The sequence below is a fragment of the Bufo gargarizans genome, chromosome 1 (assembly GCF_014858855.1).
Source record: "Bufo gargarizans isolate SCDJY-AF-19 chromosome 1, ASM1485885v1, whole genome shotgun sequence".
Taxonomy (NCBI): Eukaryota; Metazoa; Chordata; class Amphibia; order Anura; family Bufonidae; genus Bufo; species Bufo gargarizans.
In genome coordinates, this window is record NC_058080.1 from 113,028,913 (window position 1) to 113,047,070 (window position 18,158).

An 18,158-nucleotide genomic window follows, 5' to 3' on the forward strand; every position below is an offset into this window, starting at 1 on the left:
GGTGCCTTCTCAAACAGCTGATCAGCGGGGAGCACGGATGTCAGATCACCACCAATCAGATATATAAGTATCAAAATCCCGGAAAACCCCTTTAATTCCCATAGTGCAGAGAGCACTGAGTTAACTACCAGAAGACTTAGAGGCAGAGCTTGCTAAGAGCTCATCTGCATACCATCTTCCCAGAATTCCAGATGAGCGTTGCCTGGCTTATAAGGCTCTTCACAATGTTTAGGTGCTCTCCATAAGGAGAGAGAGTATCCCGCAAATCCTGACCTAAGCCTCTCAGCCAGTACTGTCTGCTTTTGCATTTATGAGGGACAATTACCCTGAAACAGCTGTCTGCAGATGAGATGTTGGCTTATTTATTACCCAAATCATGTCTCAAGGTCTATTTAAAGGGTTGAACACTGACTTATAGCTGCCTGACATCTGGTAGCATCAGAGACTAAGAGCTCATTTAAATGGATTTTCCTGGGAAATTCATGTGTTTGACAAACTGAGGCAACCAGCTGACTGCTCTTGGAAGGCATTGTCTTTGAGACAATCGACTTTAGTGATTTAAATAACTAAGGCTAGTTTCAGACGAGCGTGTTCATTCCGCTGATAGTAGACCTGTAGTCGATCCGTTCAAATACTTCAATGTTAATGCTGTTTCTGTACAGCAGGGATGCTCAACCTGCGGCCCTCCAGCTGTTGTAAAACTACAACTCCCACAATGCCCTGCTGTAGACTGCTCGGGCATGCTGGTAGTTGTAGTTTTGCAAAAGCTGGAAGGCCGCAGGTTGAGCATCTCTGCTGTACAGCATTAAAATGTATTGGCTCCGTGGAGCAAAACTTTGGCTCGCCCGAAGTCAGGCGAGACTTCAGTGACTTACTACTGTATTCATTTAAATTTAAATCCCATTAAAAAATAAATAAAATTTTAATAGGAATCAAAGGTGACTTTGGTACCTAGGTACCAGCCAAAGGTACCAAATACCACTTTGAATTCCTTGAAAATTGATTTTAAATACGCAGATAGGAATACTGTAGTAATTCACCGAAGTCTCGTGCAACTTTGGGCAAGACACAGTTTGGCTCCATGGAGCGAATACATTTTTATGCTGAACAGAAACAGCATTAACATTGAAGTATATGAAGGAATCGACTTTGGATCTATGATCCGTAGGTCGACTTGCTCAAGCATAGCGGATACTTTGAGAAAGTAACTTATTTGGCTCTGCCAATAATATAACATTGCTCAATGAAGTGAGATAAGAGGAGAATGTTTCCAGCAATATCACTTCTTCTTACACCACCACTACAACGTTTGTCCGTTTTTATGCAGGAGGTAGAATATTCGTTGTGGTATGCTTGTTTGTTATATTTTTATGACCTTTCAATCTTTCTCTCTTTTTTTCCCCCCAAGCTCCAACACATTCAGCCAATGACGTGGACGCTTATGACTCGGATCTGATTAAATATCCATGTAATAATTTTGGAAAACCACTGGCTGAAGTGAAGATTAATAGAAAGACGGCTTTTGGACACACAACATTGGTACTGAGTGATTTCAGTGCAGAAAGTAATTTGTATAAAGAACAGCAAGGCAAATGTGTCTCTCCTGGAGGTATCGGTTACAGCAACATGCACATGATATCCAGTAAGAGAAGAAGCAGTGAAAACGAGGAGCGGACAGAGTCTCTGAACACTGTGAATGGAAGAGCACATTCATTCACACCGCTACAGAAGAAGCAGAAGACTGAACACACCACAACAAGTAACGCAAGCTCCTCTATGAGGTAAGGCTCAGTAGACCTTGTGCAATAGACAGGTTAGGGGGAGAGTGACTGTAATAGTCACTGTAGACTGTACAAGTTCAGAAGGATCATGTATTAAACATGGCTGCAGTGATTGAGATCAGGGATACTCTGAGCTAGGTCTGTTCACACTTTGGATGCCTTGGTCATTGCATCATGTAAGTGGTTAGACAGGTCACTCCATTGGGACCCCCACAACACTTCACAAATAGTTGATATGGGATTCCAGGGCAGCCACAGAGCCTTAAAGGGATTCTGTCACCAGTTTTTGACCCCCACATTCAAAAATATGGTTATGTGCATGGAGCCCTTGTGATTCCTAATGTGGTCTTATAAGCTAAATCTGTAGGCTCATTTAGTGTAAAAAACGTTTTATCTAACCTGTCATTCATCAGATTAAGGTGCCCAGGAGGACGCTCATGTCTCCAAGATGCCGCCCGCCGCCGTTCGTGCCCAGCTCCTCCTTTGCTGTCATCAGCGATGTGCCCAGCTCCTCCTTTGCTGTCCTCAGCGATGTGCCCAGCTCCTCCTTTGCAGTCATCAGCGCCGCCTTAGAATCCTTTTCAACGCCTCCGGCTCTCCCTCACTCCCCCCTCCTTCTACTCTAACATCCCGCGCGTGCGCACAGGCCAGCCTTCAGGTCATCGGGAGGTTGAGCGAAGTGCTGGCGCATGCGCACTTCGCTCAATGAGGCTGAACGGAGAAGTCCGCACGGGCGCATCAGGCACAGGCCTGTGCGCACGCGCGGGATGTTAGAGAAGAAGGAGGGGGGAGTGAGGGAGAGCCGGAGGCGTTGAAAAGGATTCTAAGGCGGCGCTGATGACAGCAAAGGAGGAGCTGGGCACATCGCTGATGACAGCAAAGGAGGAGCTGGGCACATCGCTGATGACAGCAAAGGAGGAGCTGCACACATCGCTGATGACAGCAAAGGAGGAGCTGGGCACATCGCTGATGACAGCAAAGGAGGAGCTGGGCACATCGCTGATGACAGCAAAGGAGGAGCTGGGCACATCGCTGATGACAGCAAAGGAGGAGCTGGGCACATCGCTGATGACAGCAAAGGAGGAGCTGGGCACATCGCTGATGACAGCAAAGGAGGAGCTGCGCACATCGCTGATGACAGCAAAGGAGGAGCTGCGCACATCGCTGATGACAGCAAAGGAGGAGCTGCGCACATCGCTGATGACAGCAAAGGAGGAGCTGGGCACATCGCTGATGACAGCAAAGGAGGAGCTGGGCACGAACGGCGGCGGGCGGCATCTTGGAGACATGAGCATCCTCCTGGGCACCTTTAATCTGATGAATGACAGGTTAGATAAAACATTTTTTACACTAAATGAGCCTACAGATTTAGCTTATAAGACCACATTAGGAATCACAAGGGCTCCATGCACATAACCATATTTTTGAATGTGGGGGTCAAAAACTGGTGACAGAATCCCTTTAAGAAGGTCCCCAGGTCTGCCTGCTTTCTATTCCGTTTTGGCCTGTAGATATGTGTATATATGGTAAACCAGATTGTTATTCCTCACCTTGTACATCTGTGCTATGCTAGGATACTTGGAACACTTCAAAAATTCCCCACCGAAAATCATTGTAACATAACCTAACTTTAACTTTCATCTCGCAGCCAAACATCCTGTGGTTCTACTAAACCAAGCTTAGATTGACAGATAACCCTACTTTCACACTTGCGGCACAGGAATCCAGCAGGCAGTTCCGTCAAAACGTATGCCAACTGATCAGGATCCTGATCTGTCTTACAAATGCATTGAAATGTCGGATCAGTCTTTCCGGAGTCATCTGGAAAAATGGATCCTGCATTTATTTTTTTCACATTTTTATTCGGTCTGAGCATGCGCAGACTGGAAGGGCGGATCCGGCATTGCGGTGTTTTGAATGCCGGATCCAGCACTAATACATTCCTATGGAAAAAAATGCTGGCAAGTGTTCTGGATTTTTGGCCGGAGATAAAACCGTAGCATGCTGCGGTATTATCTCCGTCCTGAACAGTCAAAAAGACTGAACTGAAGACATCCTGAATAGAGATGAGCGAACTTCTGTTTTAAGTTCGGCGTCTAAAGTTCGGGTTTGGATTAGCGGAGAATCCCGATCTGGAACCGGATATGGATTCCGACTTCCGTTGTGGTCCGTGGTAGCGGAATCAATAATCGGCCATTATTGATTCCGCTACCACGGACCACAACGGAAGTCGGAATCCATATCCGGTTCCAGATCGGGATTCTCCGCTAATCCAAACCCGAACTTTAGACGCCGAACTTAAAACAGAGGTTCGCTCATCTCTAATCCTGAACAGATTGCTCTCCATTCAGAATGCATGGGGATAAAACTGATCAGTTCTTTCCCGGTATAGAGCCCCGAGGCTGGAACTCAATACCGGAAAAGAAAAGCGCAAGTGTGAAAGTACCCTAAGCTTGATGAAGTAGAATTGCACGAGGTCTGATTCTTATAGCTGAATTGTAGGGGCATAAACTCGACTAAACATTTGTGGCCATAAGTCTCCAACAAATGTTGGTTCCACCTCTAGGACCTTTGTGGAGAACGCACTCTACATTCACTTCTATGGGATCAATTAAGCGGTCATTCATTCTCCCGCTGAGATGTGGTCACTATACTAGGCAGGTCAAGGCATCCCCGTTTTTCACATAGGGGCAAGTCCTGGCGGTGGGTTGTGTACCTCTCAGACAGTTATGGCAGATGTAGATGCGCTTTAAAGGGAACAATAAAAAGGACTTCACAGGAAATCACAGTTGTCTTGGGAAGTGGCTAAATGCCATGACCCGGAGAACATTAAATGCATGGAAAGTACATTTCCTTTCCCTTTTTTTTTTTTTTTTTTTTTTTTTTTTTAAATGTTCAGTAAAAAAAATTTTTTTTTAAGTTGAGAAAACGTTAAAAGAATAAATTAAGAAATAAAAACCTGTCAAGTGTTGATTCCTTCACCCACTGTGATCCTTGTTAACTCAATTTCCCTGCACACATCTCCTTCAGTTGCATTAGAAGAACGTGGCTCTATAATTGCCTTCTAGAAATGTCACTTTGTTTTTCCTGTGACAGAACCTCAGAAAAATGATTTAAATATTATTCCATCAGTACAAACACTCCTTGTATAGGTATCATTTATTCATGCCACTGTTATGAGCTGCAGCTACATATTTAAACTATTGTGTGCATTTGCGACCAACATTGATGAAAAATAAATGAACTGTTCCTGTACGTGACACAATGGGTAGCCTTTCAGTCACTTTAATAGCAACTCACAGCCCCTTGTTTCATCAGGATATGCAGCAGAAAAGTGAAGGGCACAAGTTCTCTTTGGCTAAATCTACACATAGGTTATCAATATATATGGTAGGAAAACCGCTATCCTCAGGAGAGGTCATCAATATCTGATCTCCAGGGTCCAGCACCCAGTACCCCCGCCAAGTGCAGTGTAATAAAAAAAAAGTACTCGATCCTTTCAAGTGAATAGAGTGGGTCCTTGTAATTACACTACCCCGCCGCTCCAGAGGAGACCACGCACAGTATAGAGACGAGGAAGCTGGGATCACATGGAGCGATGCCTCCTCACCAAACGGCTGATCGGTGGGAGTGTTGGACCCCGCCAATCGGATATTGATGAACTTTCCTGAGGATAGGTCATTAATATATATGGCCGCACAACCCCTTTAGATAGCTATAACTGTTTTTATTTTTTTAAATTTGTTTATGTAATAGGAAGTTATACAATTTTCAAATATACATGTATTTAACCCTTTCCCGACCAGCGCCGTACTAGTACGGAACTGGCCGGGTCTTTAAAGATGGCACCCGCTCCTGAGTGGAGCCGGTGCCATAGCTGCAGGGTGCCTGCTGTTTCATACAGCAGACACCTGTGGCTCATGTCCGCAACCAGCAATAATGTCAGGTGCGGACATTTAACACTTCAGATGCTGTGGTCAAACCTGACTACTGCATCTAAGCGTGTGTATTACCGCAAGTGCTCGCTTCCGGGTATGCTCCGGCTCCCCTGTGTGGCGATCAGAGGGGCCGGAGCTTGTATGCAGCAGCCCCTATTATAGAGAATGACAGGAAGGTGCTGCATAGTGTTTCCTATGGAGCCCTTGTCTATAGCAGGGCTCCATAGGAAACTAGCACATTTCCCATAGACTCCAATGCTAATGCATTGGCGTCTGAGAACAGCAATCTAATGATTGCTAAAGTGTGAAAAAATAAATAAAAAATTATATATTTATTTATTCAAATCTCCCCCTTTTCCCCCAAAGTAAAAAAATAAATAAAATTAATACACATCATGGGTATCGCCATATGCGTCAATGCCCATACTATAAAAACATATTCCCTATATGGCAAATGGTGAAATGTAAAAAAATGTCTGATTCGCTATCTTTAGTCACTTAATTTCCCACAAAAAAATGAAATAAAAAGTGATCAAAAAGTCGTACACATCCCAGATACAGATCACACCGCAAAAAATGAAAGCTCACATAGCTCCGTACACATAACTACAAAAAAGTTATAGGGGTCAGAATATGACGACAATTTTTTTTTTTTTCCCCAAGGTTTTTAATATTTTATCAGTATCAAAATGCAAGAAAAACTATACATATAAGGTATCGCCTTGTAGAATAAAAGTAACTGGTCAGTTTTATCGAACTTCGTAAAAAAAAAAAACTACAACTGTGGTGGAATTGCTTTTTTACTCATTTCCATTTTTTTTTATTTCTTTTCCTGCTTCCCGCTTCATTATATGCAATATTAAATTGTGCCATGGGAAAGTACAACTTGTCCTGCAAAAACAAGTCCTTATACAATTATGTGAACTGAAAAATAAAAAAGTTATGGCTCTGTGGAGGCAGGGAGCGCAAAACGAAAATGCAAAAATGAAAAAAACCTCCAGGGAAGAAAGAGTTAAAATGTAATAAATACCATTCTTATATCTGCTTATTGAGCCCTGTCTGCACAGTAACATGCTTTAGCCCATGAATCAGACAGTCCTGTGTAATGTATCCATGGCCTTGCATGAAACATGGCATCACTCATGTGACACCCCACTGACATTCAGTAAGCAATAGTGTTTCATGACATGTATGTGCAGGGGCACAGGACACTTCCATGGGATAACTACATAGGACCAATGGTGGAAAACATTATGGTTATTACAACTACACTCTGTGTGCTTACGTGGCTGTCTGTTTCCAGGTTATTTGCAAAATGGCTGCCTGTCTCTAGGCAATGCTGTCATGTTATTAATAAGGATAACCGTAAAATAAATTACGACGACAGGTAGAGCAATGTTAGATGTGCTTTTACACAGACATGTTGTAGGCAGTAATGCTGTATATACTGTGTATATATACTCACCTAAAGAATTATTAGGAACACCTGTTCTATTTCTCATTAATGCGATTATCTAGTCAACCAATCACATGGCAGTTGCTTCAATGCATGTAGGGTTGTGGTCCTGGTCAAGACAATCTCCTGAACTCCAAACTGAATGTCAGAATGGGAAAGAAAGGTGATTTAATCTATTTTGAGCGTGGCATGGTTGTTGGTGCCAGACGGGCCGGTCTGAGTATTTCACAATCTGCTCAGTTACTGGGATTTTCACGCACAACCATTTCTAGGGTTTACAAAGAATGGTGTGAAAAGGGAAAAACATCCAGTGTGCGGCAGTCCTGTGGGCGAAAATGCCTTGTTGATGCTAGAGGTCAGAGGAGAATGGGCCGACTAAATCAAGCTGATAGAAGAGTAACGTTGACTGAAATAACCACTCGTTACAACCGAGGTATGCAGCAAAGCATTTGTGAAGCCACAACACGCACAACCTTGAGGCGGATGGGCTACAACAGCAGAAGACCCCACTGGGTACCACTCATCGCCACTACAAATAGGAAAAAGAGGCTACAATTTGCACGAGCTCACCAAAATTGGACTGTTGAAAACTGGAAAAATGTTGCCTGGTCTGATGAGTCTCGATTTCTGTTGAGACATTCAAATGGTAGAGTCAGAATTTGGCATAAATAGAATGAGAACATGTATCCATCATGCCTTGTTACCACTGTGCAGGCTGGTGGTGGTGGTGTAATGGTGTGGGGGATGTTTTCTGGGCACACTTTAGGCCCCTTAGTGCCAATTGACCATCGTTTAAATGCCACGGGCTACCTGAGCATTGTTTCTGACCATGTCCATCCCTTCATGACCACCATGTACCCATCCTCTGATGGCTACTTCCAGCAGGATAATGCACCATGTCACAAAGCTCGAATCATTTCAAATTGGTTTCTTGAACATGACAATGAGTTCACTGTACTAAAATGGCCCCCACAGTCACCAGATCTCAACCCAATAGTGCATCCTTGGGATGTGGTGGAACGGGAGCTTCGTGCCCTGGATGTGCATCCCTCAAATCTCCATCAACTGCAAGATGCTATCCTATCAACATGGGCCAACATTTCTAAAGAATGCTATCAGCACCTTGTTGAATCAATGCCACGTAGAATTAAGGCAGTTCTGAAGGCAAAAGGGGGTCCAACACCGTATTAGTATGGTGTTCCTAATAATTCTTTAGGTGAGTGTATATGTTCTGCATCTCCAGAAACTGCAGTTGTTAGTTATGTGAACAGTTAACTGCCCCGGAGTTCACATGACAGATTTGAGGATCACATGACTGATGCCCTCTTTGGTTCTATTCAGATCTCCTGTGGATGCATCTTACAGGACTAGAATGGGTCTTTTTTTTTTTTTTTTTTTCTCCTTCCTCTTGAGAGGCTTATATAAAAGTCTGCAATACATGTGTATTAGAAAATTATATAACTGCCCTGTTTTTAAAACGTGAATTTGACTATTTGAGAATGAATAAGCTTACGCAGGCTAAGTAAATAAATATTTACTAAGGGCTTATGCATACAAACGTATTTTCTTTCCATGTCCGTCCCGTTTTTTTTCTTTTGCGGACCGCATACGGAATCATTAATTTCAATGGGTTTGCAAAAAAAAAAAGGGAAGTTACTTCATGTGCATTCCGTTTCCGTATATATCCATTCCACAAAAAATATAGAACATGTCCTATTATTGTCCGCATTACAAACAAGGATAGGACTGTTCTATTAGGGGCCAGCTGTTTTGCAAAATACAGATGGCGTCCGTGTGCATTCCGTATTTTTTACGGACCGCAAAATACATACTGTTGCGTGCATGAGCCCTAAGTGTGATAAACTATAGTAGTAAAAGGGAAATAATCATCACTGGCCTACACATACAATATGGAGGGAGGGAGAACTCTGAGTCTCGTAGCACATGGCCGAAACCCCAGGGTGTTACAAGAAAGAAAGTATTTTAATCACATCCTACCTGGAGTGCCACCTAATTGCAAACTAGGGTTATGACCTTCAGCCCCTCCTCCCAAAGATGTCCAATTTGCAGCATGCATGTCTCTGAGATTCCTGAGTGGGTTTTCTGAGCACAATGGGGGTTGGGGTGGGGTTTATGCATGTTATCTAACTATAATGGCAGAGTATAAAAGGTGATACAGAGTTAAAGAGGACAGAACCAATCGGTTCTTAAAAATACTGTTACAGCATAGCCTATTCTCTAAACAAACAAATGCAATAATTAAAATGGGAATACATCTTCAACCCTTTCGCTACGATAGTGTGTGCAGTGGGCGCTATGGCTGGAGGGTCTCAAACAGCAGAGACCCGCAGCTAATGACTGCGACTGGCAATAATGCTGAACGTGGTCTTTAAAGGGACACTGACAGGCCCAATTAGCATATTTAGTTATATATATGACAGTACAGGTCTTATACAGTCTATTAAAATCATCTAAGTATCCCCCCTGTCCACCTTATAAATACGGAAATAAAGTTTTATAACCTGCTTGTCCGGTCACCAATCTGCCCAAGGGGCGGCGTTTCATCTGAAAATGCGCCCAGCCAGCCGCTCCCAACTGCCGTTCTGAAGCCCCGCTCATCAATATTCACTTCGCTGGGCGGCGGCTACAACTCTCCACGGTCACGATCCTGCGCATGGGCACCTATCATTAACCCCTTTTGAGATGTGAGTGAGCAGCGCTCTGAAGCGCTGCTATGAACAGTGCCTGGCAGTAGATTAGACATGAACGATGCCAGGAGGATTTGATTGCCCATGCGCAGGATCGTGACCGTGGAGAGTTGTAGCCGCCGCCCAGCGAAGTGAATATTGATGAGCGGGGCTTCAGAACGGCAGTTGGGAGCGGCTGGCTGGGCGCATTTTGACATGAAACGCTGCACCTTGGGCAGATTGGTGACCGGACAAGCAGGTTATAAAACTTTATATTTCCGTATTTATAAGGTGGACAGGGGGGATACTTAGATGATTTTAATAGACTGTATAAGACCTGTACTGTCATATATATATATAACTAAATATGCTAATTGGGCCTGTCAGTGTCCCTTTAAAGCCTTTAGATGCCGTGATCAAGTGTGATCACGGCATCTAAAATCGAAACAAAAAAAGGTCAACATAATAATGAACAATTCTGGTACCAATATGGATTTTAAGAAAAATAATGGTACAGAATAAAAATAAGTCTTATAGCATCACACACGAGCTACAAAACGTAGAATAAAAAAGATTATACATAAATAATACAAAAAAATAAAACTTAAGGGCATCACACGTCTGAAAACGCCCATACTGTTAAAATATAAAAATATTTTTCCAATACAACATAGTAACATAGTACATAAGGCCGAAAAAAGACATTTGTCCATCCAGTTCGGCCTGTCATCCTGCAAGTTGATCCAGAGGAAGGCAAAAAAAAACTGTGAGGTAGAAGCCAATTTTCCCCACTTTAGGGGAATAAAAATTCCTTCCTGACTCCAATCAGGCAATCAGAATAAATCCCTGGATCAACGACCCCTCTCTAGTAGCTATAGCCTGTAATATTATTACGCTCCAGAAATACACCCAGCACCCTCTTGAATTCCTTTATTGTACTCACCATCACCAGCTCCTCAGGCAGAGAGTTCCATAGTCTCACTGCTCTTACCGTAAAGAATCCTCTTCTGTGTACAAACCTTCTTTCCTCCAGACGCAGAGGATGTCCCCTCGTCACAGTCACCGTCCTGGGAATAAATAGATGACGGGATAGATCTCTATACTGCCCCATGATATATTAGATCTCCCCTCAGTCGTCTTTTTTCTAAAGTGAATAACCCTAATTTTGATAATCTTTCAGGGTACTGTAGTTGCCCCATTCCAGTTATTACTTTAGTTGCCCTCCTCTGGACCCTCTCCAGCTCTGCTATGTCTGCTTTGTTCACTGGAGCCCAGAACTGTACACAGTGTGTGTCTGTGTGTGGTCTGACTAATGATTTGTAAAGTGGTAGGACTATGTTCTCATCACGGGCATCTATGGCGTTACAGGAAAAAAGGTTAAAATAGTCGATTCACCATTTTTTATCACTGATCAAAAAGTCACACATAAATGGTATCGATAAAAAATACAGATCGTCCCGCAACAAATGAGCCCCCACTCAACTCAGTAGATAAGTTATGGGGGTCAAAATATGGTGATGTAAAAACTTTTTTTAAAAGTTTTTTCATTCATTTAGACATAAAAAACTAATAGATATGTGGTATTGTTGTAATCATACTGACCCAGAGAATGAAGGGCATGGGACATTTTTGCTGCAAAGGGAACATCGTTTGGACAAAACCCGTAAAATGGTGGAGATTTTTTTTTTTCTTGCTTCCCACTATATTGAATGCCATATTAAATAGTGGCATTAGAAAGTCCAACTTGTCCCACAAAAAAAAAAACACCTCATATGGCTATGTGAACTGAAAAATAAAAAAAGTTATGGCTCAAGGAAGATAGGGAAGAAAAATACGCAAAAATGAAAAAGCCTCCGGTATCCAAGGGGTTAAGGGTATTTTCACGCTCTGCAGTAATTTCTATATAGAGCTTGTAGACACCCATACACATCCTGCAGAACCAATCCTATTCACCCCACCTTCTGCTGATGTGGAATAAACTGTCAATCAGAGGCAAGTGGGCGTGGATAGTCATGAGCTCATGAGTATCAGGACTCATTGGCAGGCGCTGGAGCTGTTAGAACCGAGCAGCCTAAGGCCTCTTTTACACGGGCGTGTGTGCCCTGTTGCCGTATTGGGGATCCGCAATACACGGGTGCCGTTCCGTGAGCATTCCGCATCACGGATGCGGACCCATTCACTTCAATGGGTTCGCAAATACGGAGATGTGGAATAGTGCGGAAGATAGGACATGTTCTATCTTTTTGCGGAACGGCCAGATCGCGGACCCATTCAAGTGAATGGGTCCGCGATCCGCTGCCCCACGGACTGTGTGCTCGTGCATTGCGGTGCGCATTTTGCGGGCCGCAGCACGACCTCGGGGCACAGACGCCCGTGTGAAAGAGGCCTAAAACTGGTGACAGATTCCCTTTTAAGATCTGCCACACCAGTCATACAGCCATGAAATCTTCTGGAAAGGGGCAGATAATTGCCTGTAACTGTTATATAGGAAGGTGATTGGCATTCATTAAAAGGAGCTTGGAACCAAACCCTAATTCAGGAAAAAAATTTTTTTTACAGTAGAAATTAATTTATGAAGTTATTACCCGAAGTCTGGTGAGACTTTGCAAAGTAATAACTTCGGCTCATCTGAGCCAATACACTCTAAGGGTCCATTCACACGTCCGTTGTTTCTTTCCTGATCTGTTCAGTTTTTTGCGGAACAGATCTGGACCAGTTCTGTACCCATTCATTTTCAATGGGTCCTGAAAAAAAAATCGGACAGCACAGTGTCCAATTTTTTTTCAGGACCCATTGAAAATGAATGGGTACAGAACTGGTCCAGATCTGTTCCGCAAAAAACGGAACAGATCAGGAAAGAAACAATGGACGTGTGAATGGACCCTAAGGGCTCATTCAGACAGCCGTATGCTGTCCGCAAAAATGCGGATCCGTTTTTTTGCGGATTAGATGCTGTCCCATCCACTTCTATGGGCCCTTTTTCTTCCATCGCACGGCTCAGCAAAACAAATGAAACACGTCCTATACTTGTCAGTAAAAATCAGGACGTGGCCCAATTGAAGTCTATGGGTCAGCAAAAAACGGAATACAATACTTTTTTTTTGCGGACATGCTCAACTGTCCATAAAAAAACGGATCCACAGTTTTGCAGACAGCATACCGCTATCTGAATGAGCCCTAATACTGTACGGAATCGACTTCGGATGTTTCATCCGATGTCTATTCGCTCATCCCTAATTACAATGTGTAAAAGTACAACAGGGGGCTGCTTGGTGTAGGGTGCGACTTTTGCAAAAATGTACCATAATCCAGGTCTAATGTCATTTTTAGCTCTTAAACATAGACCACTGTGGAAAGTGGCAAGGGACACCAAATGTTGCAATCGCCATGACTTTTATTTTATTTTAAGCCACAAAACTGACGTATCTGGTTTGGTAAATGTCCCCCTTGTATTTAAAGTAGCATTAATACTAGCCATACTATACCCTCCAATCATTGTTAGACTTTTCCAGTATGTACCACATTTATTCATTTTGTTTTAATTTTGTTACTCCTGCAGTTCACCTCGCGTTAACATGACAGGAGGCACGTCTCCACCGAATGCAAATGGCCCCCACTGCAGCAAGCATAGCCGTCCCTCTGTTCTTCAGGTTGTGAAAAAAGATGGTGACAACAAAGGAAGACAGTTTTATAGTTGCTCTCTACCTCGGGAAGCAAGATGTGACTATTTTGAAGTGAGTCTTTACGTTCAGCTGTGCCCTGCATTCAGTCCTACATTTACTCGCTGACACAGGAAGGACTATTTGTATGATGGAGAAGAATCTACTGAAGGATATCTGGGTCTTATAGCAATTTACAAGCATACGGCTACTGCAAATCAGTCTCTAGAATATGTACTTTACCCTTTGTGAATCTCTTTAGAGTAAACGTCAATCTTGTATAAGCTTCAAACCCAGAATTGTCAGTGCGGTTGGGATCCTAGTCTCTTATGTCAGATCTGTGCCTCACAGATACATAACTAAATGGCCATAGCCTGCATCTCCTCGTCTATAGGGAGGTACAAGACATGAAAAGCTGTCCCTGAATATAATGGAATACTGTATCAGATTAAATTCCATTTATTCCTATGTTTTATAATGGTTATCGTTGGGCTCGAGCAAATCGACATTCGGATCATAGATCTGAAGTCGATTCGTTCAACTATTTACATTTTAATGCTGTATCCGTACAGCATTAAAATGTATTGGCTCCATGGAGCCAAAGTTCTTTTTCGTCCGAAGTCGCACGAGCCATTGGTTATTTCCTACCGTATTCATATCTGAGTATTGAAAAACAATTTAAAATAGAAATGTGGAGTGGGCTTTGGCACTGGCTGGTGCCATGCATAGATAATTACAAAAGAAAGGAAACCAGCATATGTAATGACAGTGTCACATATAGTAAGAATACAGGGCATAGAGCTCCTATATAGAGGCTGTCCATCAACGGTACCTGGAAAGTAGGTACATTTCCCTGCCTGGGGTGTCAGAATTGTAATGGTATCATTAGAGAAGGAAATACGTGTCATTCCTGTACATGGCCATTACACCTGTAACACAACAAGTGTGATTTCTTCATTAAAGTGCCAGTGTGGGAAGTGTTATGTTGGACAGACGTACATACTGATAAAAGTGCACCTAAATAAACACTGGTCTTGTCTTAGAACGTATGGAAGATAGGAAAGTGAGGGGAACAATCAAAGTGCTCCTTTGGGGACACAACAGTTTAAGCTAGACATATTGTAAGCAAATTGAAGTGGCAGATAGTTGAGGAGGTGCAAAGAAGAAATGATAGTGTAGTAAAAAGATAATTATTACAGAGAGCGACATATTAGAGAGTGAGGCGTGAGACCAAAGGGGCAAATGAAACATGTTCACTTAGTGTATTTTTCTCATCGCTGTATTTTATGGGTGATGTTTTTATATGGGTTTGTAATTTTGTATTATAAAGGTGGTATATAACACCAGTGTAAACCCATGTCGGTACACATGAGGAAGGGAGGGGGGGGGTCCTCCTGAAACATTGTGTGACAAGGGTACTAAAAAAATCTCAATCTCAGCATTTATACCGACTTGTGATACTGTACCGAAGAGTGGAAAATAAATGGAAAAATTCCAAGGGAATGCTGCAAGGTCGTGAGGAGCTTCATTCGTGCTGAACTGTCTGCTTTTGCTATGAATTATTCAATATTAACCACTGTAGGTACAGCAATAACACATTTATACTTGGCTGGGTAAGGCTACTTTTACACTTGCGGCAGTGTGATCCGGCGGGCAGTTCCGTAGTTGGATCCGGATGCATTGCAAGGACGGATCCGTCTCTCCGCTTGTCATGCGGACCGACGGATCCGTCTTGTACATTTTTTCTCATTTTTACCGATCTGCGCATGCCGGAACGACGGATCCGGAATTCCGGTATTCTGAATGCCGGATCCGGCGCTAATACATTCCTATGGGAAAAAATGCCGGATGCGGCGTTCAGGCAAGTCTTCATTTTTTTTGGCCGGAGAGAAAACCGTAGCATGCTGCGGTTTTCTCTTTTGCCTGATCAGTCAAAACGACTGAACTGAAGACATCCTGATGCAAACTGAACGGATTACTCTCCATTCAGAATGCATGGGGATATGCCTGATCAGTTCTTTTCCGGTATAGAGCCCCTGTGACGGAACTCTATGCCGGAAAAGAAAAACGCTAGTGTGAAAGTACCCTAAGATGAAAAAAATAGCCAAACTCCAGAAGGTCCGCATGATGCCAGAAAAGATAGAGATTGTGCCTAGAACTTACCTAGTTATAGCCTAAAAAGGAAAGGGGAAGAGAGAGAAAAATATCAAAACTATATAAACAGTACAAAGACTGGTATAGTGCCGTCACGTTAGGTGGGATTACTGCCATTCACTACCTATAGATAAGGAGCTGTGGTGATGGGTATTGGACTACAGCCATAGCTATCCTAGGTAATTAAAGGGCGTCATATGGAGAGTAAACAATAATCAAAAACCCAAACAGGTAATGAAAATTCCAATAAAACCTAATCCGTAGGTTATTGATTGATATCAACCATATGACTATTAAACAATGTATTTGATGTCTTATTAAAGGGTTAGAGCCTCTGTCAGCATGATCAGCCAATTAAGATGGACATACTGCCTGGTAGGGTTGATCATGCAGATAAAATAATATCTTAGTTATATAGCAGCGTTCCCGAGATATTAGCATTTTCGCCCCATCAAGCACCCAGGAGCTGGTCAAAAGGACTGGAGCACTGCTTTTCTATCCAGCACTCACTGGTAGCAGCGATGTACGAGGGAGAAGAGCACACTTACCTCACGATCCTCCCACCTCCATTTACTTCTTTGGGACTGCTGAGTACAGTGCATTATCCATCTCCAAAAGTCCCATAGCTGTGGTGTTTACGCGTGACCTCTCCATTCACTTCTATTCTATGGGGCACTTCATGACTGACCTTCCCGTGATTGCTGGGGAGAGGTTAAGTATTGTTAGTGGGGAAAACTCTATTAACCTCATAACCGTTCTGCAGCGTCGGCGCTGGAATTCTCACTAAGAGGAGGACGGAATCAGAAGAACCTAGGTCGGGCCAGAGGGGTGAAAGATGAGGGGTTTCGCCTGGGCAACGGCTGCATGAACGCTGCCCCTGGGCACCTTCAGAAGCTAATTAACATATTGAATAAAAGTGTTTTCTGAGAAAATCGGTGATGGACAGCAATATGGAAGGTAGCATTCTAATATGGGGAATGTAATGGAGATCCTGATGTTAGTGTTCTATAATGGTGATTTTAGGTGAAAGACTCCCTTTAATATGTTCTCCATTGGTGTAGAATTTATGTATAATCTGCACAGCATTATAACAGCTTCTGCTTCTTTTGTTTCAGTGGGCTGACCTGCATTTTCCATTCTGCAACCACGGGAAGAGATGCATTATGAGGACAGTACTGAAGATTGGCCCGAACAATGGCAGAAATTTTTACGTGTGCCCTTTCGGCAAAGATAAGCAGTGTAACGTCTTTGAATGGGCAAATCCCACAGACTAACAGTCTTCGGTGCTTCGGTGTCTCAGCACATTCTGATGTACAGTAAAGTGTTATGTTGTGAATAGCATGTCCTTTTTGATGTTTCTTGCTTAATTATATTCATTTTTCTTTCCTAATACTCTACAATAAAATCATATATTTAAACTTTGACCTCTCCTGAAAGATCCTGATTTATGGTGAAATCAATGAGGAGCTGGACATCTAGTGGGTGATTTTATTATCTCCCTACACCAGTTCTTAGGTGAGGGGGAAAAAAAGTTGCGGTCCCTGTGTTTGTGACTTTTTAAATGTCATTGTGACAATTTTGTTGCAAGTGGCGTTTCTATACCACCTTCACCACTTTTCAAAAAGGGGTAGGGAAAGTGGGCCCAGCACATTAATCTTAGTTGACGACAGTTTTCTGGTGTAAATTACCACAGAAATCTATGACCGTTCGTAGCTGCCATGTATTTAGGTTTAGGTGCACGGACTGCAGAGGATGCTCATGAAAAGGCCTGCACCTCACCATAAATTAGGTGCATCCTCCAGCAGAGCAAGAGATACCAAGACCGGTGTACAAAGTTCCAATCTTGATAATTCCCCCCCCCCCTTCCCATTGTAAACAGTAAATATATAGATATAGGCCAATTGTTGAAGCCCAGTAAAGTAAAATGTATAATTTCCCTGTATTAGAAATGTACTATGCAATTCAATAAAAAAAAAATGCAGCGCTGTCCATATCCTGTAAGGACAAAGGGCTGATATTTTATTATGTTCCAGTGACAGGTTGGTTTGTTAGCGAATATTTTATACAGATGTGTGCGATCATAGGTTCAAGAAGAAAATGTCTTCTCATAAAAGTAATCACTTATTTGCCCCATGACAGCACCCCTGGAGAATTAAATTAGGAGAACTTTAAATTGGGGGAAAAACTAATGATTTCAGGTCCAAACGCCAGGTCTGATACAGGAATAAGTTATGTGGAGAGATCCAAGTAGCAGTCTTTAATATCTAAGAGGCCTCAGCTCTGTAAGCCCAAGACGGCTCTGTTATAGGCTGGATTGATATTGGTCTAATATAGTACACTTGCTGAGGCCCTCCATTCTTTGGAATTAAACAGGTTTTCCCATTAATGAGTTCATGACTAGGGTTGAGCGAACTTTAGGATTTTTTGGACCCCAAACATTTCAGTAAAAGTTTGGGTTCGGTGTTCGGCGCTTTCTTGGCGCT

The 18,158-nt window shown here is 42.8% G+C and overlaps 1 protein-coding gene across 3 annotated transcripts in view; it reads left to right on the forward strand.

The window, feature by feature from the left end:
* NEIL3 (nei like DNA glycosylase 3) overlaps nt 1-17,087 on the forward strand; it is a 70,638-nt gene extending 53,551 nt beyond the window's left edge. For all 3 annotated transcript variants that reach the window (XM_044288012.1, XM_044287932.1, XM_044288086.1), the window contains 3 exons: nt 1,409-1,781; nt 13,422-13,596; nt 16,791-17,087. In XM_044288012.1, the coding sequence (XP_044143947.1) occupies nt 1,409-1,781; nt 13,422-13,596; nt 16,791-16,949 (707 nt within the window). In that variant the 3' untranslated portion in view covers nt 16,950-17,087. The remainder of the gene's footprint in view (nt 1-1,408; nt 1,782-13,421; nt 13,597-16,790) is intronic.
* The last annotated feature ends 1,071 nt before the right edge of the window (nt 17,088-18,158 follow it).